General features: G+C 39.5%; 1 protein-coding gene across 1 annotated transcript in view; it reads right to left on the reverse strand.

Annotated features, from left to right (window-relative positions):
• Nucleotides 1–23,178, reverse strand: part of SLX4IP (SLX4 interacting protein) — a 216,969-nt gene that overhangs the window by 180,180 nt on the left and 13,611 nt on the right. The window contains 2 exon segments of the mRNA XM_070381976.1: nucleotides 14,004–14,059; nucleotides 15,181–15,269. Of these exon segments, the coding sequence (XP_070238077.1) occupies nucleotides 14,004–14,030 (27 nt within the window). The 5' untranslated portion in view covers nucleotides 14,031–14,059; nucleotides 15,181–15,269.

Consider the following 23,178-nt stretch of genomic DNA (forward strand, 5'->3'; position numbering starts at 1 on the left):
ATTTGGGCTTCCCAAGTGGCACAGTAGTAAAGAATCCGCCTGCAATGCAAGATGTGGGTTGGATCCCTGGGTAGGGAAGATCCTGTGGAATAGGAAATGGCAACTCGAAATCACTCCAGTATTCTTGCCTGGAAAATTACATGGACAGAGGAGCCTGGTAGACTACAGTCCATAGGTCCACAAAGAGTTGGACATGACTGAGTGACTGACGACACACACATGTAACCATTTAACGGTCCCGGGGCTAAGATTCAGCTGTCATTGCAGGGGGCCCAGGTTCGATCCCTGGTCAGGGAATTAGGTCCCACACGATACAACTAAGATCTAGTGCAGCCAAATAAATACATAAATACTGGGGTGAAAAAGTAACCATTGAAAACTTGCGTGATTTATTTTGTTACAACACATCAGTTTTATTCTTTCTTAAAACTTAACAGTCATTAACTAGAACTCAAACAGTATGAAAATATTTGCATAAATCTTTTTTCAATACATAACATCAGTATAACTTTTTCTGCATTGAGTACTGATGACAAAGTACTGCACTCCCCTTTAGGTAACTGAAAAACCTAGGACACAGAACTTAAGTTATTCATTGAGGCACACCAGCAAGACAAAAGCCCATTTGCTACTTGCTATTCATAAACTTTCTCTCTCTGGAAGTTCAAAGAGTTGCTCTTCACATTTACTATAAAGGGAAAACTACTGTCAATTCTTGGACATATTTCTCTTTTTGCAGTTTTTCTTAGGAATGCAGAGATTAAGGTTAATTGAAATTTAGAGGGGAACACATAAAACTATAATTGCTACAAAGGAGTGGAAAGAAAAACGTTGATAGTAAAGATGCAAGGAGACTTTTTTAAACGTAAAAATCTCTCCTCTCTGTGCTAACATTAATAAAATCTTAAATCTGTTACTTTTAGAATTAGAAAATAACTCAGCCTTCCTAAACCGTAGTCTAACACACCACACCCCTGCTCTCCCCACCCCCTTCCGCCAAATAAAAAGTAGACAACTATCAACACAAGTAAAAGCCTCAGGTCTCCTGGAGTGGGTGGGAAGGAGGAGGCAGCGGTCATTACACACTCCCTGTGGAAGAAGACAAAGCCAGATCCACATTCCAGGGAAATCTGGCTGGTCCGAGTTTTTCCTTAAATACAGATTGGCCTGTCACTAAGCCAGGCTCTAATCTTCCCAGGCTGCCAATGCTAGGGAAGCCAGGAATCCCTTCTAATTAATCAAACCCTCCCAACAAAAATTTTCCCACCCACAATAAAGTGGGCTGCGGGGAGGGGAAACAGCAGAGCAAGCTTTGTAGCCAAAGAATTCTAGACTTTGGTGTAATACCTAACTAATCCAAGAAAACAGATGCAGGAAGCAGAGGAAATGATCTACAAACAGAGACAGACAATGAAGTAGGAACCTTTCACAGTACTGCTCTGCTGAAACCAAAGCTGAACACTTTAAATAAGATTGTAATTATAACTGCATGGGAATGAGACTTGATGACACTGCATAGTTTTTTTAAAAACCTGTAGTGGAATCAATCCTTAAACTTTTCAGAGGTAGATGCCATGAATACTGATTTGACAATTTCAATAGAAATTTATTATTTAAATTTATTTTCTTAATAAACTCTGAATACATTATATGTCCATGTCTATTTTCTGCTTCCACTTGCAAAGGAAATGGCGTTGCCCTGACCTTCCTAACTTACCCAGCCCTTGCAGCCAGTTTAACCCAAGGTATCTTCGTTGAAAGCCTACTCTGACAAGATACAAGGAAGCAAGGGTACAGAAGGAAGCACTGATTCAGATCCGAGTGGTCCAATCCAGCTGCAACCACTACCCACGTGTGAATACTGAGCTTCTGAAACCTGGCTGGCAGGAACTGAGATGTGCCTTGAGAGATACATTTATACACTTAAATCAGCTTATATCATAAATGTTTCAGACTCTGCACCAATAAGGCTCTTGTTGCAACTATTCAATTCTGCCATTATAGCATAAAATCAGCAAGGGTGCTTTTATGGGAGTGTCTGTGTTTCAATAAAACTTTATTTACAAAAACAGGCAGCTCCTCTGTGTCAGATGTAATTTGCTGCCCCCTGGTTCTCTAAAGAACTAATAATTATGGAAGTTCTGAAATAATGGGGAGGCTGCAGAGCTAGAATTAGGATCACTCAAGAGCCCCAGGAAGACATGTGTCTGCTGCCACTACTACTCTCAGCTAAGAAACCCTTCACTGCAGTTCAGGACATGTCTTCCTGCCCTGAGACCCTGAAAGCTGGGGTTCCAAGGACTTTTTCATCTCATACACTGCTGCCATTTCCTGGAATTCTAGCCTAGGTAGCAATCATAAGAAAGATCAACACCAGGGTCACAGCAGTTAAAAAAAAAAAAAAAGCCCTCTTCCTCAAAGGAAGGTCAGAAGACCTTTCTTCATTTGAATAAGAATAATCTGTCTGCATGGATAATTAATACTATTTGGAGTAAGAATAAACACCTGAGGTGCGAGTGGCAAACTGGTGTTCATCTGGTTTTCTGTTACTTTGGAAATCATGTTCTATCCAGGTATTTTTCAACCCTAAGGGTCAAAAGTAAATGCATCAGTATGAAAATCTGCATAGGTTAATTCTTTTTAACTTACATTTATTCATTTGATTTTTTGTCGTAGCAATTTATGTACACAGATTAAAATGAAATATAAAAAACAGGCCTCTTCCGCCCCATCCGGCCTCCACCCCCACCCCAACTCTCACTCACTAGGAGCAACCACACTGAAAACTTTTAGACATTTCACCTCGTATTTACTAAATAGTTCTAGATATTTTGTTTATACTATAACCTCTTATTATTTCAAATGTAAGCACTATCTGTGGAAAATGAAAACACAATGCTTACAACCCACTCTCTCACACATCCCCTTTGCCAGCCTTCCAAAATTTGGAGACCACAACATAGGAAATGTTCAAAGCTGAGGAGTGTAGTATACTATGCTTACTTTTCTATCTTGCATAGTCTTTTGCTTGCTTAGAATGAAGGGCTACGTCACTTTCCTTTTGTTTAGGTTCCCTTATTTCTAGCACTAAATCATTCCCACACTCTCTGACAGGCCTACAAAACTCCTTTCGATACATTTAAATACATGTGTTATTTTATTTATTTCATTTTTTGTTGGGGAGATTGTCCATGGAACCATCTGTCCTGTTCCAAACATTACTTTCCAAGCATAAGACATAGCTCATCATTATGGGATTTGCTGAGACCCTCACCTGTTAGATTCCCTATTTCCAAGATCCTATATCTTATCCTTTCTCTGTTCACATTTGCATTTGGGAGAAATCACATCCTTCCTAAAATTGAGTACATTAGAAGGACTCTTTTTTTAGTCTTTGCAAGTCTGAAAACACTTCTATTCCAGCTGACCATGTGATCTAAAGCAGGGCTGAGGGAAGAATTCAGGGTTGGAATCCATCATCTTCAGAATACCGAAGCCCCTGCTCCACTGTCCAGCTCCGGCTGCTAAGGAGGCTGCTCTGAATCTGATCTTCGGCATGTGACCTATTTTCCTTTCAGGATCTTCTCTGAGTTCCCATTGTTAGGAAATTTTAGCACAATATGCCTAAGTATTACTTGTTCTCACTGCCTTTTTTAGGTGTCCACTCACAGAAATTTTCAAATAGTAACTTTGTGCTATCATTTCTAGTAATTTTATTATTTCTTCATAATTTTCTTCTCCATCATTTTTTTGTTTTCCTTTCCAGAATGCTAATTTTTCATTCTAAGACTATACCTCTCTCTAATTTCTAACATTTTTGCGCTATCCTCCCCCTCACCTTTTTTTTTTTTTTTTTTTTTTGCCACATGGCATGTGGGATCTTAGTTTCCTGATCAGGGATCGAACCATGCTCGATGCAGTGAAAGCTCAGAGTTTTAATCACTGGACCACCAAAAAAAGTGCCCATGGTATATTTCCATTTTTTTATCTATTATCTTTCTGCTCTACTATTTGGGCAGATATTTATCTATTGTCCGGTACACTACTAAATTTTTATTTCTATTATATTTTCAATTTACAAGAACACTTACATTTTCTGGGGAATTTCCCTTATTCATAACATGCTTATTGTTACAACTTGTTAGATAGTTTTAACAGTCTCCTTTTTTGCTAGGAAGATATAATTTCAAATTTTTTCAAAGTCTTTTCTTACTCACTAGAATCACCCTACCCCCCCTAATTGGTTCATTAGCTTTTTTCCCCTCTCTTTCTCAGTTTTCTTTCTCAGTTCAATTCAGTTCAGTCACTCAGTCATCTTTGCGACCCCATGAACCGCAGCACACCAGGCCTCGCTGTCCATCACCGACTCCTGGAGTCTACCCAAACTCATGTCCATTGAGTTGGTGATGCCATCCAACCATCTTATCCTCTGTCATCCCCTTCTCCTCCTGCCCTCAATCCTTCCCAGCATTAGGGTCTTTTCAATGAGTCAGCTCTTCACATCAGGTGGCCAAAGTATTGGAGTTTCAGCTTCAACATCAGTCCCTCCAATGAACACCCAGGACTGATCTCCTTTAGGATGGACTGGTTGGATCTCCTTGCAGTCCAAGGGACTCTCAAGAGTCTTCTCCAACACCCACAGTTCAAAAGCATCAATTCTTCGGCACTCAGCTGTCTTTATGGTCCAGCTCTCACATCCATAGATGACTACTGGAAACACCATAACCTTGACTAGACGGACCTTTGTTGGCAAAGTAATGTCTCTGCTTTTGAATATGCTGTCTAGGTTGTTCATAACTTTCTTTCCAAGGAGCAAGTGTCTTAATTTCATGACTGCAATCACCATCCGCATTCATTTTGGAGCCCAGAAAAATAGTCAGCCACTGTTTCTACTGTTTCCCCATCTATTTGCCATGAAGTGATGGGATCAGATGCCATGATCTTAGTTTTCTGAATGTTGAACTTTAAGCCAACTTTTTCACTCTCCTCTTTCACTTTCATCAAGAGGCTCTTTAGTTCCTCTTCACTTTCTGCCATAAGAGTGGTGTCATCTGCTATCTAAGGTTATTGATATTTCTCCCGGCAATCTTGATTCCAGCTTGTGCTTCATCCAGCCCAGAATTTTACATGATGTACTCTGCATACAAATTAATACACAGGATGACAATATACAGCCTTGACATATTCCTTTCCCTATTTGGAACCCGTCTGTTGTTTCATGTCCAGCTCCAACTATTGCTTCCTGACCTGCATACAGGTTTCCCAAGAGTCAGGTCAGGTAGTCTGGTATTCCCATCTCTTTCAGAATTTTCCACAGTTTATTGGATCCACACAGTCAAAGGCTTTGGCATAGTCAATAAAGCAGAAATAGATGTTTTTCTGGAAGCCTCTTGCTTTTTCGACGATCCAGCGGATGTTGGCAATTTGATCTCTGGTTCCTCTGCCTTTTCTAAAACCAGCTTGAACTTCAGGAAGTTCACGATTCACGTATTGCTGAAGCCTGGCTTGGAGAATTTTGAGCATTACTTTGTTAATGTGTGAGATGAGTGCAATTGTGTGGTAGTTTGAGCATTCTTTGGCATTGCCTTTCTTTGGGATTGAAATGAGTCCTGTGGCCACTGCTGAGTTTTCCAAATTTGCTGACATATTGAGTGCAGCACTTTCACAGGATCATCTTTTAGGATTTGGAATAACTCAACTGGAATTCCATCACCTCCACTAGCTTTGTTCGTGGTGATACTTACTAAAGCCCACCTGACTTCAATTCCAGGATGTCTGGCTCTAGGTGAGTGTGAGTGATCACACCTTCATGATTATCTGGGTCATGAAGATCTTTTTTTGTACAGTTCTTCTATGTATTCTTCTTAATATCTTCTCCTTCTGTTAGGTCCATACCACTTCTGTCCTTTATTGAGCCCATCTTTGCATGAAATGTTCCCTTGGTATCCGTAATTTTCTTGACAAGATCTCTAGTCTTTCCCATTCTATTGTTTTCCTCTATTTCTTTGTATTGATCGCTGAGGAAGGCTTTCTTATCTCTCCTTGCTATTCTTTGGAACTCTGTTTCTCAAGTCATCCTTACATCTATGGTGGTATCTTTTGTCCATCATGGGTGGCACTGAATGACTACTGGGCTTCAGGAATCCAGTGGGGTCCCAGCTATTTGGTTGGAGAATGTCAAATGTAGGCCCTACTAATATCAGACAAGTAGACTTTCGGGTAACTATGACTGGAAATAAAAAGAGATATTTCATATTGATTAAAGATTCTATTCAACAGAAAAAGCAATGATAAATTTGTATATATCTATTAATAGAGCCTCAAGATAATGCTGTTGTTTAGTTGCTAAGTTGTGTCTGACTCTTTGTAGCCCCATGGACTATAGCCCGCCAGGCTCCTCTGTCCATAGGATTCTCTAGGCAAGAATACTGGAGTGGGTTGCCATTCCCTTCTCCAGGGGATCTTCCTCACCCAGGGATCAAACCCATATCTCCTGCACTGGCAGGTAGATTCTTTACCACTGAGTCACCAGGGAAGCCCTCAGGATATACAAAGCAAATATCAACAAAAGGACAAATATACAAATCTAAAATCATAGTTGGAAATTTTAATACAGCACTCTCAACTGATTAATCAAGTAGACAAAATATAGTAAACACATAGCAAATTTATACAACACATGTAACAAACTTGACATGAGTCAGATACATAGTTTACTGTACACAACAACCATCAGATTATTCAAGTGTTTATAAAATATTAACCAAAATAGAGGAATTATACAAAACACCTATAACAAAATGATTTTTGAAAAATTTCCAAACACTTAGAAGCTACACATGTGAATAACCCATTAATCAAAAAGGAAACAATATGAAAATTAGAAAATATTTTGATATGAATCAAAGCAAAATTACTACTTGAACTGCATCTTTATGAAAGCAAAAGGATAGAAACAAGTTATGTGCTTGACAAACAGATGGAAGCAGGTGCTTAACAAATGGAAGTGACAAATAGATTTAAGGGGTTAGACCTGACAGACCGAGTCCCTGAAGAACTATGACCGAGGTTCATGCCATTGTAGAGGAGGCAGGGGTGAAGGCCACCCCAAGAAAAAGAAATGCACAAAGGCAAAACAGTTGTCTGAGGAGGCCTTACAAATAGCTGAGAAAAGAAGAGAAGCGAAAGGCAAAGGAGAAAAGGAAAATTATACCCATTTGAATACAGAGTTCCAAAGAATAGCAAGGAGAGATAAGAAAGGCTTCCTCAGTGATCAATGCAAAGAAATAGAGGAAAACAATAGAATGGGAAAGACTAGAGATCTCTTCAAGAAAATTACAAATACCAAGGGAACATTTCATCCAAAGATGAGCACAATAAAGAACAGAAATGGTATGGAACTAACAGAAGCAAAAGATATTAAAAAGAGGTGGTAAGAATATATAGAAGAACTGTACAAAAAAGATCTTCATGACCCAGACCATGAAGGTGTGATCACTCACCTTGAGCCAGACATCCTGAAGTGTGAAGTCAAGTAGGCGTTAGGAACCATCACTAAGAACAAAGCTAGTGGAGGTAATGGAATTCCAGTTGAGCTATTTCAAATCCTGAAATATGATGCTGTGAAAGTGCTACACTCAATATGCCAGCAAATCTGTAAAACTCAGCAGTGGCCACAGGACTGGAAAAGGTCAGTTTTCATTCCAATCCCAAAGAAAGGCAGTACCAAAGAATGTTCTAAATACCACACAACTGCACTCATCTCACATGCTAATAAAGTAATGCTCAAAATTCTCCAAGCCAGGCTTCAACAGTACATGAACCATGAACTTCCAGATGTGCAAGCTGGATTTAGAAAAGGCAGAGGAACCAGATATCAGATGGCCAACATCTGCTGGATCATCGAAAAACCAAAAGACTTCCAGAAAAACATCTATTTCTACTTTATTGGCTATGCCAAAGCCTTTGACTGTGTAGATCACAATAAACTATGATCTACAGAAAATTCTGAAAGAGATGGGAATACCGAACCACCTGACCTGCCCTCTGAGAAATCTGTACACAGGTCAAGAAGCAACAGTTAATAAACTGGACAGGAACAACAGGCTGATTCCAAATCAGGAAAGGAGTATGTCAAGGCTGTATATTGTAACCCTGCTTATTCAACTTATATGCAGAGTACATCATGCCAAATGCTGGGCTGGATGAAGCACAAGCTGGAATCAAGATTGCCGGGAGAAATATCAATAACCTCAGATAGGCAGATGACACCACCCTTATGGCAGAAAGTGAAGTTTAAGAGCTAAAGAACCTGTTGATGAAAGTGAAAGAGGAGAGTGCAAAAGTTGGCTTAAAATTCAACATTCAAAAAATGAAGATCATGGCATCTGATCCCATCACTTAATGGCAAATAGATGGGGAAAGAATGGAAACAGTGACAGACTTTATTTTGGAGGGCCCCTAAATCACTGCAGATGGTGACTGTAGCTGTGAAATTAAAAGACGCTTGCTCCTTGGAAGAAAAGCTATGACCAACCTACACAGCATATTAAAAAGCAGAGACACTACTTTGCTGACATAGGTCCATCTAGTTAAAGCTATGGTTTTTCCAGTAGTCATGTATGGATGTGAGAGTTGGACTATAAAGAAAGGTGAGCGCCAAAGAATCGATGTTTTTGAACTGTGGTGTTGGAGAAGACTCTTGAGAATCCTTTGGACTGCAAGGAGATCCAACCAGTCCACCCTCAAGGAAATCAGTCCTGAATATTCATTGGAAAGGTAGATGCTGAAGCTGAAACGCCAATATTTTGGCCACTTGATGCAAAGAACTGACTCGTTGGAAAAGACCCTGATGCTGGGAAAGATTGAAGGTGGGAGGAGAAGGGGACAACAGAGGATGATGGCATCATTGGTTGGATGGCATCACTGACTCGATGGACATAAGTTGAAGTAACCTCTGGGAGTTGGGTGATAGACAGGGAGGCCTGGCATGCTGCAGTCCATCGGTCACAAAGAGTTGGACATGACTGAACAACTGAACCGAAGTAGGTGCTTAGGAATTTATAGCTTTAAGTGTATATATTAGAAAAAAAAAATGTTCAAAATCAATGGTTTAAACTTCTACCTTAAGAAGCTAGAAAAAGGACAAATTTACTCAAAATAGAAGGAAGGAAATAATAAAGTAATCAATAAAACAGAAAACAAGTACCCTACAGGAAAAAAAAAAAAATCAAAGCCAAAAGTTGGTTCTCTGAAAAGAATAATAAAATTAATAAATCCCTAACAGTATTAGTCAATATCCTAATATACCTAAAAACCACAATGAGCTATAACCACACAAGCTATTGTAGCTATTATGAAAAAAGACAAATGCTGGTGAGAATGTCGAGAAAAGGGAGCCCTGGTAGACGGGTGGTGGGAATGTAAATTAGTGGCACAACTACGGAAAACAGAGGTTCCAAAAAAATTTTAAAATACAACTACCATATGATCCAGCAATCCCACTCCTGTGATTATATGTGAAGGATATGAAATATGAAATTGCTATCTTTTTTATCACTACTACTTTTAACTTTTTATTTTATATTGGGGTATAGCCTATTAACAATGTTGATGAAATCACTATCTTGAAGAGATATTTGCACTCCTGTGTTCACTGCAGCATTATTCACAACAGTGAAGACATGGAAACAACCTAAATGCCCATTCACATACGAATGAATAAAGAAAATGTATATGCATACAGTGGAATATTATTTGGCCATAGCAAAGAAGAAAAGTCTGCCATTTGCAACAACATAGACTCCGAGGACACTATGCTAAGTGCAGTCAGTACCTTAGAGAAAGACAAATACTGTACGATTTCACTTACATGTGGGATCTTTAACCTTTGGATTCACAGAGACAGAGTAGAGTGGTGGATGTACGGGGTTGAGGGGGTAGGTAAATGAAAGGATACTGGTTTAAGGGTAGAAACTTTCAGTTATAAGATAAGCCTGCCTGGGAAATCCCATGCAGAGAAGCCTGGCAGCCTACAGTACATGGGGTCGCAATAGACTAGGACATGACTTAGTGACCAAAAAACAACAAAGTTCCAGGGAGCTAATATACAACCTGGTGACTATAGTTAGCAACACTGTACCATATACTTGAGAGTAAAGCTCTAATGTTGTCACCGTAACAAGAAAACAGTAATTAAGTGAAGGATATGTTTGCTAACTAAACATTATGGTAAATAAACGTTTTGCAATTTATATGTTTCTCAAACCAACACACTGTACACCTTAAACTTACACAGGGTTTTATGTCAATAATTCAATCAAGCTGGAAAAAAAAATAATCATGCCTTTGAAAGGTTCAAGCCTGGTTGTCAGAGTATCTGGAAGCCAGGATAGCTGAGAGCTGGCATCCTAATGCCCAAAGAGGGTAGGAAAAGGAGAGAGAGGAGTTGGGAATAAACTGATTCCAGTTAAGTCAGGAGTTGTGGAGAAAACTTTCAGCTCTTCATAATAGCTTAAGACATAATACAAAGCTTGAAACAGAAATATTATAGAAATAAATACTCAATTTGGAGATATCTCATATAATACACTCTAGTTCATGTGGATAAGTTTGTCCACAATTTCTTGGAATAAAAGCTATTCAAGAGAGCTTTTCCTTCTTTCTCTTGAGAAACTGTGCCCTTCATGAAAATGCAAAAACCTCTCTGCTCCCTGACCAAGGGAGGCAGCATGGAAGCCTGCCCCCGACCCAGGGTTCTGAGAAAGGGAAGGGGGAAGGAGAAGAGCGAGAACAAGAGTGGAAAAGACTGAAAGCACGAAGCTTGTGCCACACTTGGTTGTGGGCTACAAAGTCAGACTGCCCACAGGTGGTGGAATTCCAAGCCCTGAAATGAACATAAACCTGGTCCAAAACCACCCAAGTGCCAATGGCTCCAGCAGAAGTAAACTTGAAACCGCTCCACGGCTCTGCAGGGCCAGGCTTGTAGGTCTTCCCACCACGTATTTCAAACATTAAGTAACAGTGGAAATACGTCTATGTCTGTATGCTTAAGTTTTGTAAATATGCTCATTTGTATCTTTTTTTTTTTTTTAAAGATTCTGAAAATATTTTGTTGTTACTGTTGTTCAGTCTCTAAGTTGTGACTCTCTGCGACCCCATGAACTGCAGCCTGCCAGGCTCCTCTGTCCATGGGATTTCCCAGGCAAGAATACTGGAGTGGAGAGCCATTTCCTCCTGCAGAGGATCCTCCCAACCCAGAGATCAAGCAGGCCAGTTCTTTACCACTAGCGCCACCTGGTGCAGCTGTGAGATTGAGCAATCTGGGAGCAGAACTTGTCACAGCAGGGTGTATGCTTTGGAAATCAACAGACCAACTCTGACATAATCAGGTGCCTGGGGCCCACGCTTTGCCCCTGATGAGTACTGTCTGCCCAAATGGATCAGTCAGTTTGGGCAAAGCTTTGCAAGAGGCCCAGTCTTTTTCTGAGTAGAGAGTCTGCAAGGGCTCAGTCTTGGATGAGTTAATATCACCCTCTAGCATATAAGAAACAATTATACAGGACTATCCACAAGTTTTAAGAGTTCCAGAAGAATCGCTGTCTTTCAGAGCTTCAGTCCTGTCTGATTCTTTGCAAGGACTGCAGCACGCCAGGATTCCCTGTCGTTCACCATCTCCAGGATTCTGCTCAAACTCATGCACATTGAGTTGATGATGCCATCCAACCATCTCATCCTCTGCCATCCCCTTCTCCTGCCTTCAATGTTTCCTAGCATCAGGGTCTTTTCTAATGAGTCAGCTCTTCACATCAGTTGGCCAAAGTATTGGAGGTTCAGCTTCAGCATCAGTCCTTCCAATGAATATTCACAGTTGATTTCCTGATCTCCTTGCTGTCCAAGGGACTCTCAAGAGTCTTCTCCAACACCACAGTTCAGAATGATTAATTCTATGGCACTCAGCCTTCTTTATGGCCTAGCTCTCACATCCATACATGACTACTGGAAAAACCATAGCTTTGACTAGACAGACCTTTGTTGGAAAAGAAATGTCTCTGCTTTTTAATACACTGTCTAGGTATGTCATAACTTTTCTTCCAAGGAGCAAATGTCCAAGGGCTGCAGTCACCGTTCACAGTGATTTTGTATAAATAAAGTCTGTCACTATTTGCATTGTTTCCCCCATCTATTTGCCATGAAGTGATGGGACCGAATGCCATGATCTTGGTTTTTTGAGAACGAAACAGAGAGAACAGAGACGAGCAGTACTTGAAGAGAAAAAAGCCAAAATTTCCCAAAACTGACAAAAGACTTGACTCCTCCAAAGGAAGTACATTGTATCCTGAGCCAGATAAATAAAAATAAGTCTATATCTCAAGATTTCACAGGGAAACTGTAGATTATCAAAGACAAAGATAAAACCTTAAAAGTAACCACAGAGAACCAAGATAGCTTGATAAGCAAGGTAACAGAGAAAGGAATCACAAGTAGATTTCTGAGCTGACTGGTCTCCACAAATGCACCCTCAGAGGCTCCCGTCCTTGTGAGCACAAGCTGCTTTTCACATCAAGAGCTCCATCTTCCCTGGAGTTGACCTCTGAGTGCCCTGACCAACTGAATATGGAGGAAATGCATCTGAGACTTCTGAGCCCAGGTCTTCAAGGGTTGGACGAATTACACACTTCCTTCTTCCGGCAACTCTTGCCCTGGGAGCCCGTCCCTCAAAACTCAGCCACCAAGCTAGGAGAAGCCCAAGCCATACTGAGCAGCCACTTGAATGGGAACTGAAGGGCAGCACTAACAGCCCAGGTGAGACTGCAGCACAGTCAGCCATTACAGTCGTCAGCTTCGATGCACCAGCTGCTCTGAGGTCCCAGATGACTGCAGCCCCAGTCAACCGCAAATGGAAAAACCAACCCGTTTTTTTCTGGTGACCTCCAGAATCCTGAGAGTAAAACGGCTTGTGTTTCAAGTCACTATATTTTCAGGTGGTTTTTTAGTACCAACTGATAATTAAAACATTTCTCACTTGCAGTAAGAGATTTCAGAAGACAAGGGAAAATACCTTAAAGTGCTGAGGAGAAATGATGTGCAACTTGAAATTCTAAACAAACTTTACTCTCTAGAGGAAAACCAAATACATTTCTAGACAGACAAATAGTGAAAGTTCACCTTATAATCTCTCACAGAAAGAAAACTACATACAGAATATACAAATACTAGAAATAATTATAAGTGATGAAATTTATAAATAGGTTGTAAATCTAATGAGCACTGACTTCATAAAGTTAAGACATGACTACAATATTATATAGTATCTGATCCGGTTAACAACCACTAGAATTGGTATGATTTGATGTTTTCAATTTCTGCTTAATGAAACACTAGCATAGAGAACATGCCCTAAAGAGCACGCGTATGTGAAAGCATCCTTCATGCAGTGGTCCCTCTAGGGAGACGGAATCTATAGTTGCTGGGAGGCAGGACCCCTGGCTGCACAACCTGGAGGGCCAATCATAGTCACTATTTATCAATTCTTCTCCTCTCTTTTCCCTCTCAGGTGACCCTTCCCTCACAGGCAAGGGTCAGACCCAGTCATCAACAGATAAAGAAGAGATGCTTATGAGAGGAAAACAAAGCAGGGCCATGAGGCAGAACTAGCTCCTGCTACTCACTGGGGTGCAGCACGGGCTGCCTGCCTCTTTTCTTTTGCCTGCTCTGTCATAATCAAAAATCATGTCATGGACATGCAGTGTGAACCGTAATTTTTAACATTAAGGACCAAGTTAGCCCCAAAGGCATTTATAAAAGACTTTAATCAAGAAACTGCCATGACCATATGAACTATTCATTTTCTCATTTTCAATCACCAACTTCAAGTTTTCAGTGGTCTCCCAAATTTAAAAAGCAAAAGGAAAGTTCAGGGCTTCTATTTTCAATTAATACAGGGCTTGGTTATTTTAGAAAGTGATTAATCATTTTAAAGAAAGCTATTAAGCAACACTTACTTTAACAGCAAATTTCTTTGATGCCATGGTTTACTGGTTCCAGAATAATTACAGACCTTTAACAAAAGAAAAAAGAAAGTTACAAGTAGGTATATTAAAATTTCTTTCTATTTGGATATTATATCAGAGAAAGGTTGGCTAAAGAATCAAATATCAATATGTATTTTTGCAAGATGAATGCCCACTTATAACTGGTCTTAACAAAAATATTATATTAGCAATTTAAAATCTGCTGACAAAGAAAGGCAGAGGCCCAGATGTATTGTACCAAATGTTTGAAGAATTAATATCAGTCCTTCACAGACCCTTTAAAAGAAGCATAACAAAAATTCTCAAATCATTCTAAGAGGCCAGTTACATCCTGATACCAATACCAAGGGGCTTCCCAGGTGGCTCAGTGGTAAAGAATCCATCTGCCAATGCAGGAGATGTGGGTTCAATCCCTGGGTCAGGAAGATTCCCTGGAGGAAGGCATGGTAACCCACTCCAGTATTCTTGCCTGGAGAATCCCATGGACAGAGGAGCCTGGAGGGCTACAGTCCATGGGGTTGCAAAGAGTCAGACACGACTGAGCAACTTGGCATGCACACACGCACCAATACCAAAAAGAAAAATCAGAAGAAAGGAAAACTACACACCAGTATTCAACAAAATACTACAAACCAAAGCCAGCAACATATAAAAAGGATTATATATTATGACCACAATACATTTATCTCAGGAATATAAGATTGGTCTAACATCTGAAAACTAACCTGCATAACATACTATCATCATCATGGTGCGAAGTCGTGTCCAACTCTTTGTGACCCTATGGACTATAGCCCACCAGGCTCTTCTGTCCATGGAATTTTGCAGGCAAGAATACCGGAGTGGGTTGCCATTTCCTCCTCCAGGGGATCTCCCCAACCCAGGGATGGAACCCACACCTTGCATTCAGGTGGATTCTTTACCACTGTGCCACCCAGGAACCCCAAATGGTTACATTCTTTACTATATATAAATCTGAAGGAAGAGCATGCAACCTTTGCTATATTAACAGAATAAAAGAAAAAGCACACTATTATCTCAAATAAGTAACAAAACCCAACAGTTTTTAGTCAAAAAAATCCAACACACTAGGAATATAGAAAGAAGTATTATCAACCTGTAAAGAACATCTATAGAAAACTCACACCTAGGAATTCCCTGAAGGCCCAGTAGTTAGAACACTCTGCTTTCACTGCCGAGGGCTGAGATTCAATCACTGGTCAAGGAGCTCCAATCCTGCAAGCCATGCAGTGCATCCAAAAGAGAAAAAAAGAAAATCCATTACTAAAAACCCACTATTAAAACCATACTAAATCATGAACAACTGAATGCTTTCTCCTTAAGGAGGAGAAACAGTGATGTCTGCTCTTGCTACTTCCACAAAGCATTGTATCAGAGGTACTAGCCAGGGCAATTGGAGAAGGCAATGGCACCCCACTCCAGTACTCTTGCCTGGAAAATCCCATGGATGGAGGAGCCTGGTGGGCTGCAGTCCATGGGGTCGGTAAGGGTCGGCCATGACTGAGTGACTTCACTTTCACTTTTCACTTTCATGCATTGGAGAAGGAAATGGCAAGCCACTCCAGTGTTCTTGCCTGGAGACTCCCAGGGACGAGGGAGCCTGGTGGGCTGCCGTCTATGGGGTCACACAGAGTCGGACACAACTGACGTGACTTAGCAGCAGCAGCAGCAGCCGGGCAATTAGGCAAGAAAAAGAAATAAAAGACATCCAGAATGGGAAGGAAGAGATAAAACTATCTCTGTTCACAAATAACACGTTCTTATATGTAGAAAATCCTAATTTAAAAAAAAAAAAAAACTACTAGATTACAAAGCATATGAACTAAGGTTATAAGATGTAAATATATTAAACAATTAACTACTTTTCTATATTCTGGCAATGAATAATCCTGAAAGGAAATTAAGAAAAGAAGTATGTTTAAAATAATGTCAGACAGCATACTTACAAAAAATTTAACAAAAAAAAAACCCAATAAAATTTATACAACAAAACCCATAAAATATTATTTAAAGAAATTTAAAATGTAAGTAAATGGACAGATATCCTATATACATAGATTGGAACATTTAATAATTTTGTTAACATGGCCATATACCCCAAATCAATCTATAACATATTTCCATCAAAATCTCAGCTGACCTTTATAGAAACTGATAATCTCATCCTAAAATTCGTATAAAAATATAAGACTTCTGTAGTAGGCAAAATAATCTTTAAAAAGAACAAAATTGAAGAATTTATACTTCCCCATTTGAAAACTTACTACAAAGTAATCCAAATAGTGTGGTACTGTACTGTCATAAAACTCACATAAATCAGTGGACTAAAACTGAGCATTCAAAAACAGATCCTTACATTTATCTTCGGTTGATTTTTAACCTATATACCATGACAATTTAATGGGGAAACAGTCCTTACTACAAATGTTTCTGTCACAACTGAGTATCCACATGCAAAAGAATAAAGTTGGACCCCTATGTTCTACTATATAAAAAATGAACTCTAAAGGGATGAAAGAGCTAAACGTAAGAGTTAAAACTATAAACTCTTAGAAGAAAACATAGGCATAAGTTTTTATGACCTTACATATGTGCATGCTCAGTCGCGTCCAACTCTTTGCGACTCTATGGACTATAGCCTGCCAGGCCCCTCTGTCCATGGAATTTCATAGGTAAGAATACTGGAGTCAGCTGCCATTTCCTCCTCCATGGGGCTTTCCAAACCCAGGATTAAACCCTTGTCTCCTGCATCTCCTGCATTGCCAGGCGGGCTCTTTACCAGTGTATCACTGATCTTGCATAAGGCAATAATTTTTTAGATACATACCAAAAGCACAAGTCATGAAAAAAAAAAAAAAATGTTAAATCAGATTTCATGAAAATTTAAAACTTGAGTGCTTTAAAGGACACTATCAAGAACTCGAAAAGACAATTCACAGAATGGGAGAGAATATCTGCAAGTCACATCTCAAGTAAGGGACTCATGTCCAGAAAACATGAAGAACAATTAGAACAACAAAAAAAAGATGAATAACCTGATTTTTAAATGGACCAAATATTTGAACAGACATTTCTCCAAAGAAGATATACAAATGGCCTTATAAGCACAAATAATAAGTTCAAAATTACTAGCTATTGAGGAAATACAAATCAAAACCACAATGATACACCACTTTTCACCCACTAAGATGGCTAAAATACAAAAAACAGACAACAGCGTTGACAAAGATATGGATTGATTAGAACTCTCATCCATAGCTGGTGAGAAATGTAAGATGTTAGAGCCACTTTGGAAAATAATTTGGCAATTTGGAAATTCTTCCAAAAGGTAAACATGGGGTTGTCATATGATTCAGCACTTCCACTTCTATATATGTACCTAGGAAAATAAAAACATATGTCCACACAAACATTTATACAGGAATGTTCATAGCAGCATTATTCATAATAACCAAAAAAGTGGAAAGAACCCAAATGCCCATCAAATTATGAATGGGTAAACATAATGGAATAATTGAGATCTTTCTTGTTTTCTGAGGTAAGCTTATATCACTATATGCTTAACAAAATATGATATATACAAACAATGGAATATTATTTGGCTATAAAAAGGAATCAAATTCTTATACCTTTTACAGCCAGGCAACTGCTCTTTTCACCCTACCTAGAAGCCTAGAGAATTATTTTCTGGAGAAAATAAGACAGAGGATCTCTGGTCTGGAAAATACCAGGTGCAGCATATAGTGGAAACAGTGTCAGACTTTATTTTTCTGGGCTCCAAAATCACTGCAGATGGTGACTGCAGCCATGAAATTAAAAGACGCTTACTCCTTGGAAGGAAAGTTTATGATCAAACTAGATAGCATATTCAAAAGCAGAGACATTACTTTGCCAACAAAGGTTCGTGTAGTCAAGGCTATGGTTTTTCCTGTGGTCATATGTGGATGTGAGAGTTGGACTGTGAAGAAGGCTGAGCACCCAAGAATTGATGCTTTTGAACTGTGGTGTTGGAGAAGACTCTTGAGAGTCCCTTGGACTGCAAGGAGATCCAGGCAGTCCATTCTGAAGGAGATCAGCCCTGGGATTTCTTTGGAAGGACTGATGCTAAAGCTGAAACTCCAGTACTTTGGCCACCTCATGCGAAGAGTTGACTCGTTGGAAAAGACTGATGCTGGGAGGGATTGGGGGCAAGAGAAAGGGACGACAGAGGATGAGATGGCAGGATGGCATCACTGACTCGATGGACTTGAGTCCCAGTGAACTCTGGGAGTTGGTGATGCACAGGGAGGCCTGGCGTGCTGTGATTCACGGGGTCGCAAAGAGTCGGATACGACTGAGCGACTGAACTGAACTGACCACATCTTCTTTATTCACCCATCTGTCAGTGATCATCTAGGTTGCTTCCATGTCTTGGCTGTTGTAAATAGTGTTGCTGTGAACATAGAGGTGTGTGTCTTTTTGAATTATAGGTTTGTCTGCATATATATATATATCCAAAAATGGGATTGCTAAATCATGTGGTAGTTCTATTTTTGATGTTTTTAAGGAACCTCAATACTGTTTTCCATAGTGGCTGCATCAATTAACATTCCTACCAGTAGGGTAGGAAGGTTCCCTTTTCTCCACACACAGTCCAGCATTTGTTATTTGACTTTTTAATGATAGCCATTTTGACAGGTGTGAGGCGGTACCTCATGGTAGTTTGCATTTGTCCAACAATTAGTGATATTTAGCATCTTTTCATGTGCATATTGGCCATCTGTATGTTTTCTTTGGAGAAATATCTGTTTAGGTCTTCTGCCTATTTTTTTGATTTTTTTTTTTTAATATTGAGCCACACAAGCTGTTTGTATAATAAGTGCTTTTCTTATAATATAACCAAAATCCCTTAAACTGCACTGTCCATTATGGTCACCACTAACTGCAAGTACCTGTTGAGCCCTTAGCACGTAGCCAGTACAAATTAAGGTTCTGGAAACAAAATACATACCTGATTTGAAAGCTTAGTTAAAACATCAGGAATGTAAACATTTTTATATTGATTATATGCTGAAGTGATAACGGGATGGGTTTATTGGGTTAAATAAGACACATTATTAAAATTAACCATTTCTGTTTAACTTTTTATTAAATGTAGTTGTTAGGAATTTTAAAATTATATCTGTGCCTTGCATTACATTTCTTTTGGACAGTGCTGCTCAAAAAGTATCTGTGCAGGATCTAAACAGGCAGATAATTCCACGCACAAGACTTATGAGTTAAGGCATCCTTCCCACCCCATCCCTTCCTCCACAGCAGCTCTCTCCAGCTTGCTCTGCAGGTTGGAGCAGAATTTAGCATTTAAGAATTGGATCCGTATCCATAGAGAAGAGGGGTAGGGATGGGGAAGGAATGAAGGGGGGGTTTGGGGTTAACATATGCAAACTGTGTATATAAAATAGGTAAATAACAAGGTCCTGCTCTGTAGGACAGAGACCTATATTCAGTATTCTGTGATAAGCCATAATGGAAAAGAATATAAAAAAGAACGTATATATATATGTATAAATGAATCACTGTGCTGTACAGCAGAAACTAACACAACATTGTAAATGAACTATATACTTAAAAAAGGAATTGAGTCCTTATCACTAAATTTCATGCTGTATTGCTGCTTTATGATTACTATTGTGGCTGTGTAGATTGTTGCTATTATTGGTTTTAGGTTTTGTTTCTAAAACATTCCATTAAGGTTAAAGGGAGCTCCCTTTAACCTTACATACCGCATACATACACACACATTTCCCATTCTTTAAATTTTGTTGAAAGCATAGTACTATTTAGGCCAATATTTGCTGTTTATTATCATGATTATAAATGCTAGTCATAACTGAACTGTGTGAAGTACTCTTTACTTATTATTTTCTGCATACTTTTTGTTTATCCTGGAATCAGCAATTGCTTTGTATTATTCAGTTGCTTTGCTTTCCACATACCTGTCCTAATTCAATCTCATATTCCATACTGGTTGTCTGAAGTTCATCTGCATGTGCCCAGACACTTCCTGAAGACACCTCTCCGGGACTGTGGTTCTTCGCTTGTCTAGCCCATGGGTCCCAGGCAGGAATCTGCTTTCACCAGATTCAGGGATTTCCTCTGCCTTTTGCCTATCTCAGCCTTCCTTTTTCCTGTCTCTTCCCTTTTTTGGGATCAATTTCCTCATTTTGGTGAAGCACATCCTTAGTAGCTTACTGAGAAAGGATGCACAGAATATACATTTTTTAAGATCTTGCACATCTAAAAATGTTTTCACCCACACCCCCTTGTGTTTAAATGTAGTCGGAGTTTGAAAAGAATTTTCTTCAGATTTTGGGGGATAGTTTTCCATTATTTTAGCTTCCAGAGTTGCTTTGGGTAGTTTGGAGCCAAATATTCTCTTCCCATCCCCCTCCTCCCAACTCACCCACTCCCTCAACTCACCCTCCTGTACACATACTTTAAAATCCTTTTTTCAACAATGTCTGAAATTTTCCTGTTATATATGCCCTGATATGTGTCTGTTTCAATCCTAAGTTTTACATGTTGGTACTTTTGTACGGATCCCTTAGTTTTTTCATTTATTCTCTCTTATTTTTCATCTTTATTATTTCTGAAGTTCCTGGATGACTTAGTCAACTTGATCCTTTAGTCCTTCTATTAAGGTTTTAAATTTCACTTATCATAGTTTTAGTTGCTTTCTAGAAGCTCCTTTTTATGTTTTATTTTTTTATTGAAAGATAATTGCTTTACAGAATTTTGTTGTTCTCTGTCAAATCTCAACATGAATCAGACATAGGTATACATATATCCCCTCTCTCTTGAACCTCCCTCCCATCTCCCTCCCCATCCCACCCCTCTAGGTTGATTCAGAGCCCCTGTTTGAGTTTCCTGAGCCATACAGCAAATTCCTGTTGGCTATCTATTTTACATATGGTAATGTAAGTTTCCATGTTACTCCTTCCATACATCTCACCCTCTCCTCCCCTCTCCCCATGTTGATAAGTCTCTTCTCTATGTCTGTTTCTCCACTGCTGCCCTGTAAATAAATTCTTCAGTACCATTTTTCTAGATTCTGTTTATATGCATTAGAATATGATATTTATCCTTCTCAGAAGCTCCTTTAAAAAAATATTTATTGATGTAATATCTTCTATCTTGCTGATATCAGTGAAAGTGTCTTTCTCCTTGCATAGTCTGGGTTTCAGCCAAGTAGTTTTTTTTCTGTTTAACTTTCTTTCATAATAGAGTTTTTCCTTACATGGTAGATGATTTGTCGTTGTTTATGTGTGTGTATTTGGGAGTGGGGCACTAGGAGATGGAAGTTAGTTCTGCACACAGATGTGGGGTTTGTGGGTGTGGCCTTCACTTTAGAACCATCTGTCTTGACTGTTTCCTTGGGGAACCCCTGATGTCAGTACTTTTAGATCCAGTTCCCTGAAAGAGGAGGTTTCAGTCTTATATTTGGAGACTATAGCAGGATAGAGGGGTGTGTTAGTCAAGCTTCTCCAGAATGAATAGAAGATATAAATGCACACACACATGTATGTATATATACATGTGTTTATTAAAGGAGTTGCCTCATGAAATTTTGGAGGCTGAGAAGTCCTACGATACACTGTGTGTAAGCTGGGGACCCAGAAAAACCAGTGGTGTGATTCAGTCCAAGTCCAAAGGCTCAAGAACCAGGAGTGGTAATGTCCAAGGGCGGGAGAAGATGGATATCCCAAATTAGATCTTGAATTCATTTTTTCCTCTACCTTTTTGTTCTATTTTGACCCTCAGTGGATTGAATGATGCCCACCCACACGGGGGAGGGTAATCTGCTTTACTCAGTTCATAAATTCAAATGGTGATCTCTTCCAGAAGCACTCTCACAGACATAATGTCTGACATAATGTCTGTTAGTTATCTGGGCATCCCTTAGCCCAAACAAGTTGACAGTTAACTATCACAAGGGCCATGTGAACTGCCCATGAATTTCTCTTTTTTTCCGTAGGATCAGATCAGATCACATCAGATCAGTTGCTCAGTCGTGTCCGACTTTTTGCGACCCCATGAATTGCAGCACGCCAGGCCTCCCTGTCCATTACCAACTCCCGGAGTTCACTCAAACTCATGTCCATCGAGTCAGTGATGCCATCCAGCCATCTCATCCTCTGTCGTTCCCTTCTCCTCTTGCCCCCAATCCCTCCCAGCATCAGAGTCTTTTCCAATGAGTCAACTCTTCGCATGAGGTGGCCAAAGTACTGGAGTTTCAGCTTTAGCATCATTCCTTCCAAAGAAATCCCAGGGCTGATCTCCTTCAGAATGGACTGCCTGGATCTCCTTGCAGTCCAAGGGACTCTCAAGAGTCTTCTCCAACACACACATACAATAGACTACTACTCAGCCATGAGAAAGAATGAAATAATACCATCTGCAAAACTTGGATGGACCTAGAGATTATCATACTAAGTGAAGTACGTCAGAGAGAGAAAGACAAATACTCACATGTGGAATCTAAAATATGACACAAGTGAACTTGTCTACAGAACAGAAAGAGACTCACAGACAGAGAGCAGACGGGGGCTGCCAGTGGGAGAAAGGGCTGGGGAGGGACAGCCTGGGACTCTGGGATTAGCAGATGCAAACCAGCATACCTGCAGTGGAGAAACAACAATATGATACTGCACAGCAGAGAACTACAGTCAATATCCTGCAATAAATCATAATGCAAAAGAAGAAAAGCAGTTATTCTGAATCCCAGATTCCTTATTTATAAAATAGGGGTAGCAATACCTAACTTAAAATTATTGAAAGGACTAAGTACATGAAAACAGTCTCATCATTTACAAATAGTAGGCCCCAGATGAGTGTTAACAGTTATTATTACTGAGTCAATGGGAAATTTTAAAAAAAATCTTATAATCTTTGATTCTATTTTTTAATAGACAAAAATATCTTTCTTTATCCAAACCCTAAATCATTTTAATTTCATTTTAATCTATTCACTTCTGTTCCCTGAACAATGCAATGCATATGCTTTAGAATGTTTTTTAATGATGTTCATCTTAGCAAGCCCATTTCTACAGAGGTGTAAATGGAAAAAATAACTTTCTAGAAAGTC

This window comes from Bos mutus, chromosome 13 (genome assembly GCF_027580195.1).
Source record: "Bos mutus isolate GX-2022 chromosome 13, NWIPB_WYAK_1.1, whole genome shotgun sequence".
In the NCBI taxonomy this organism is placed as follows: Eukaryota; Metazoa; Chordata; class Mammalia; order Artiodactyla; family Bovidae; genus Bos; species Bos mutus.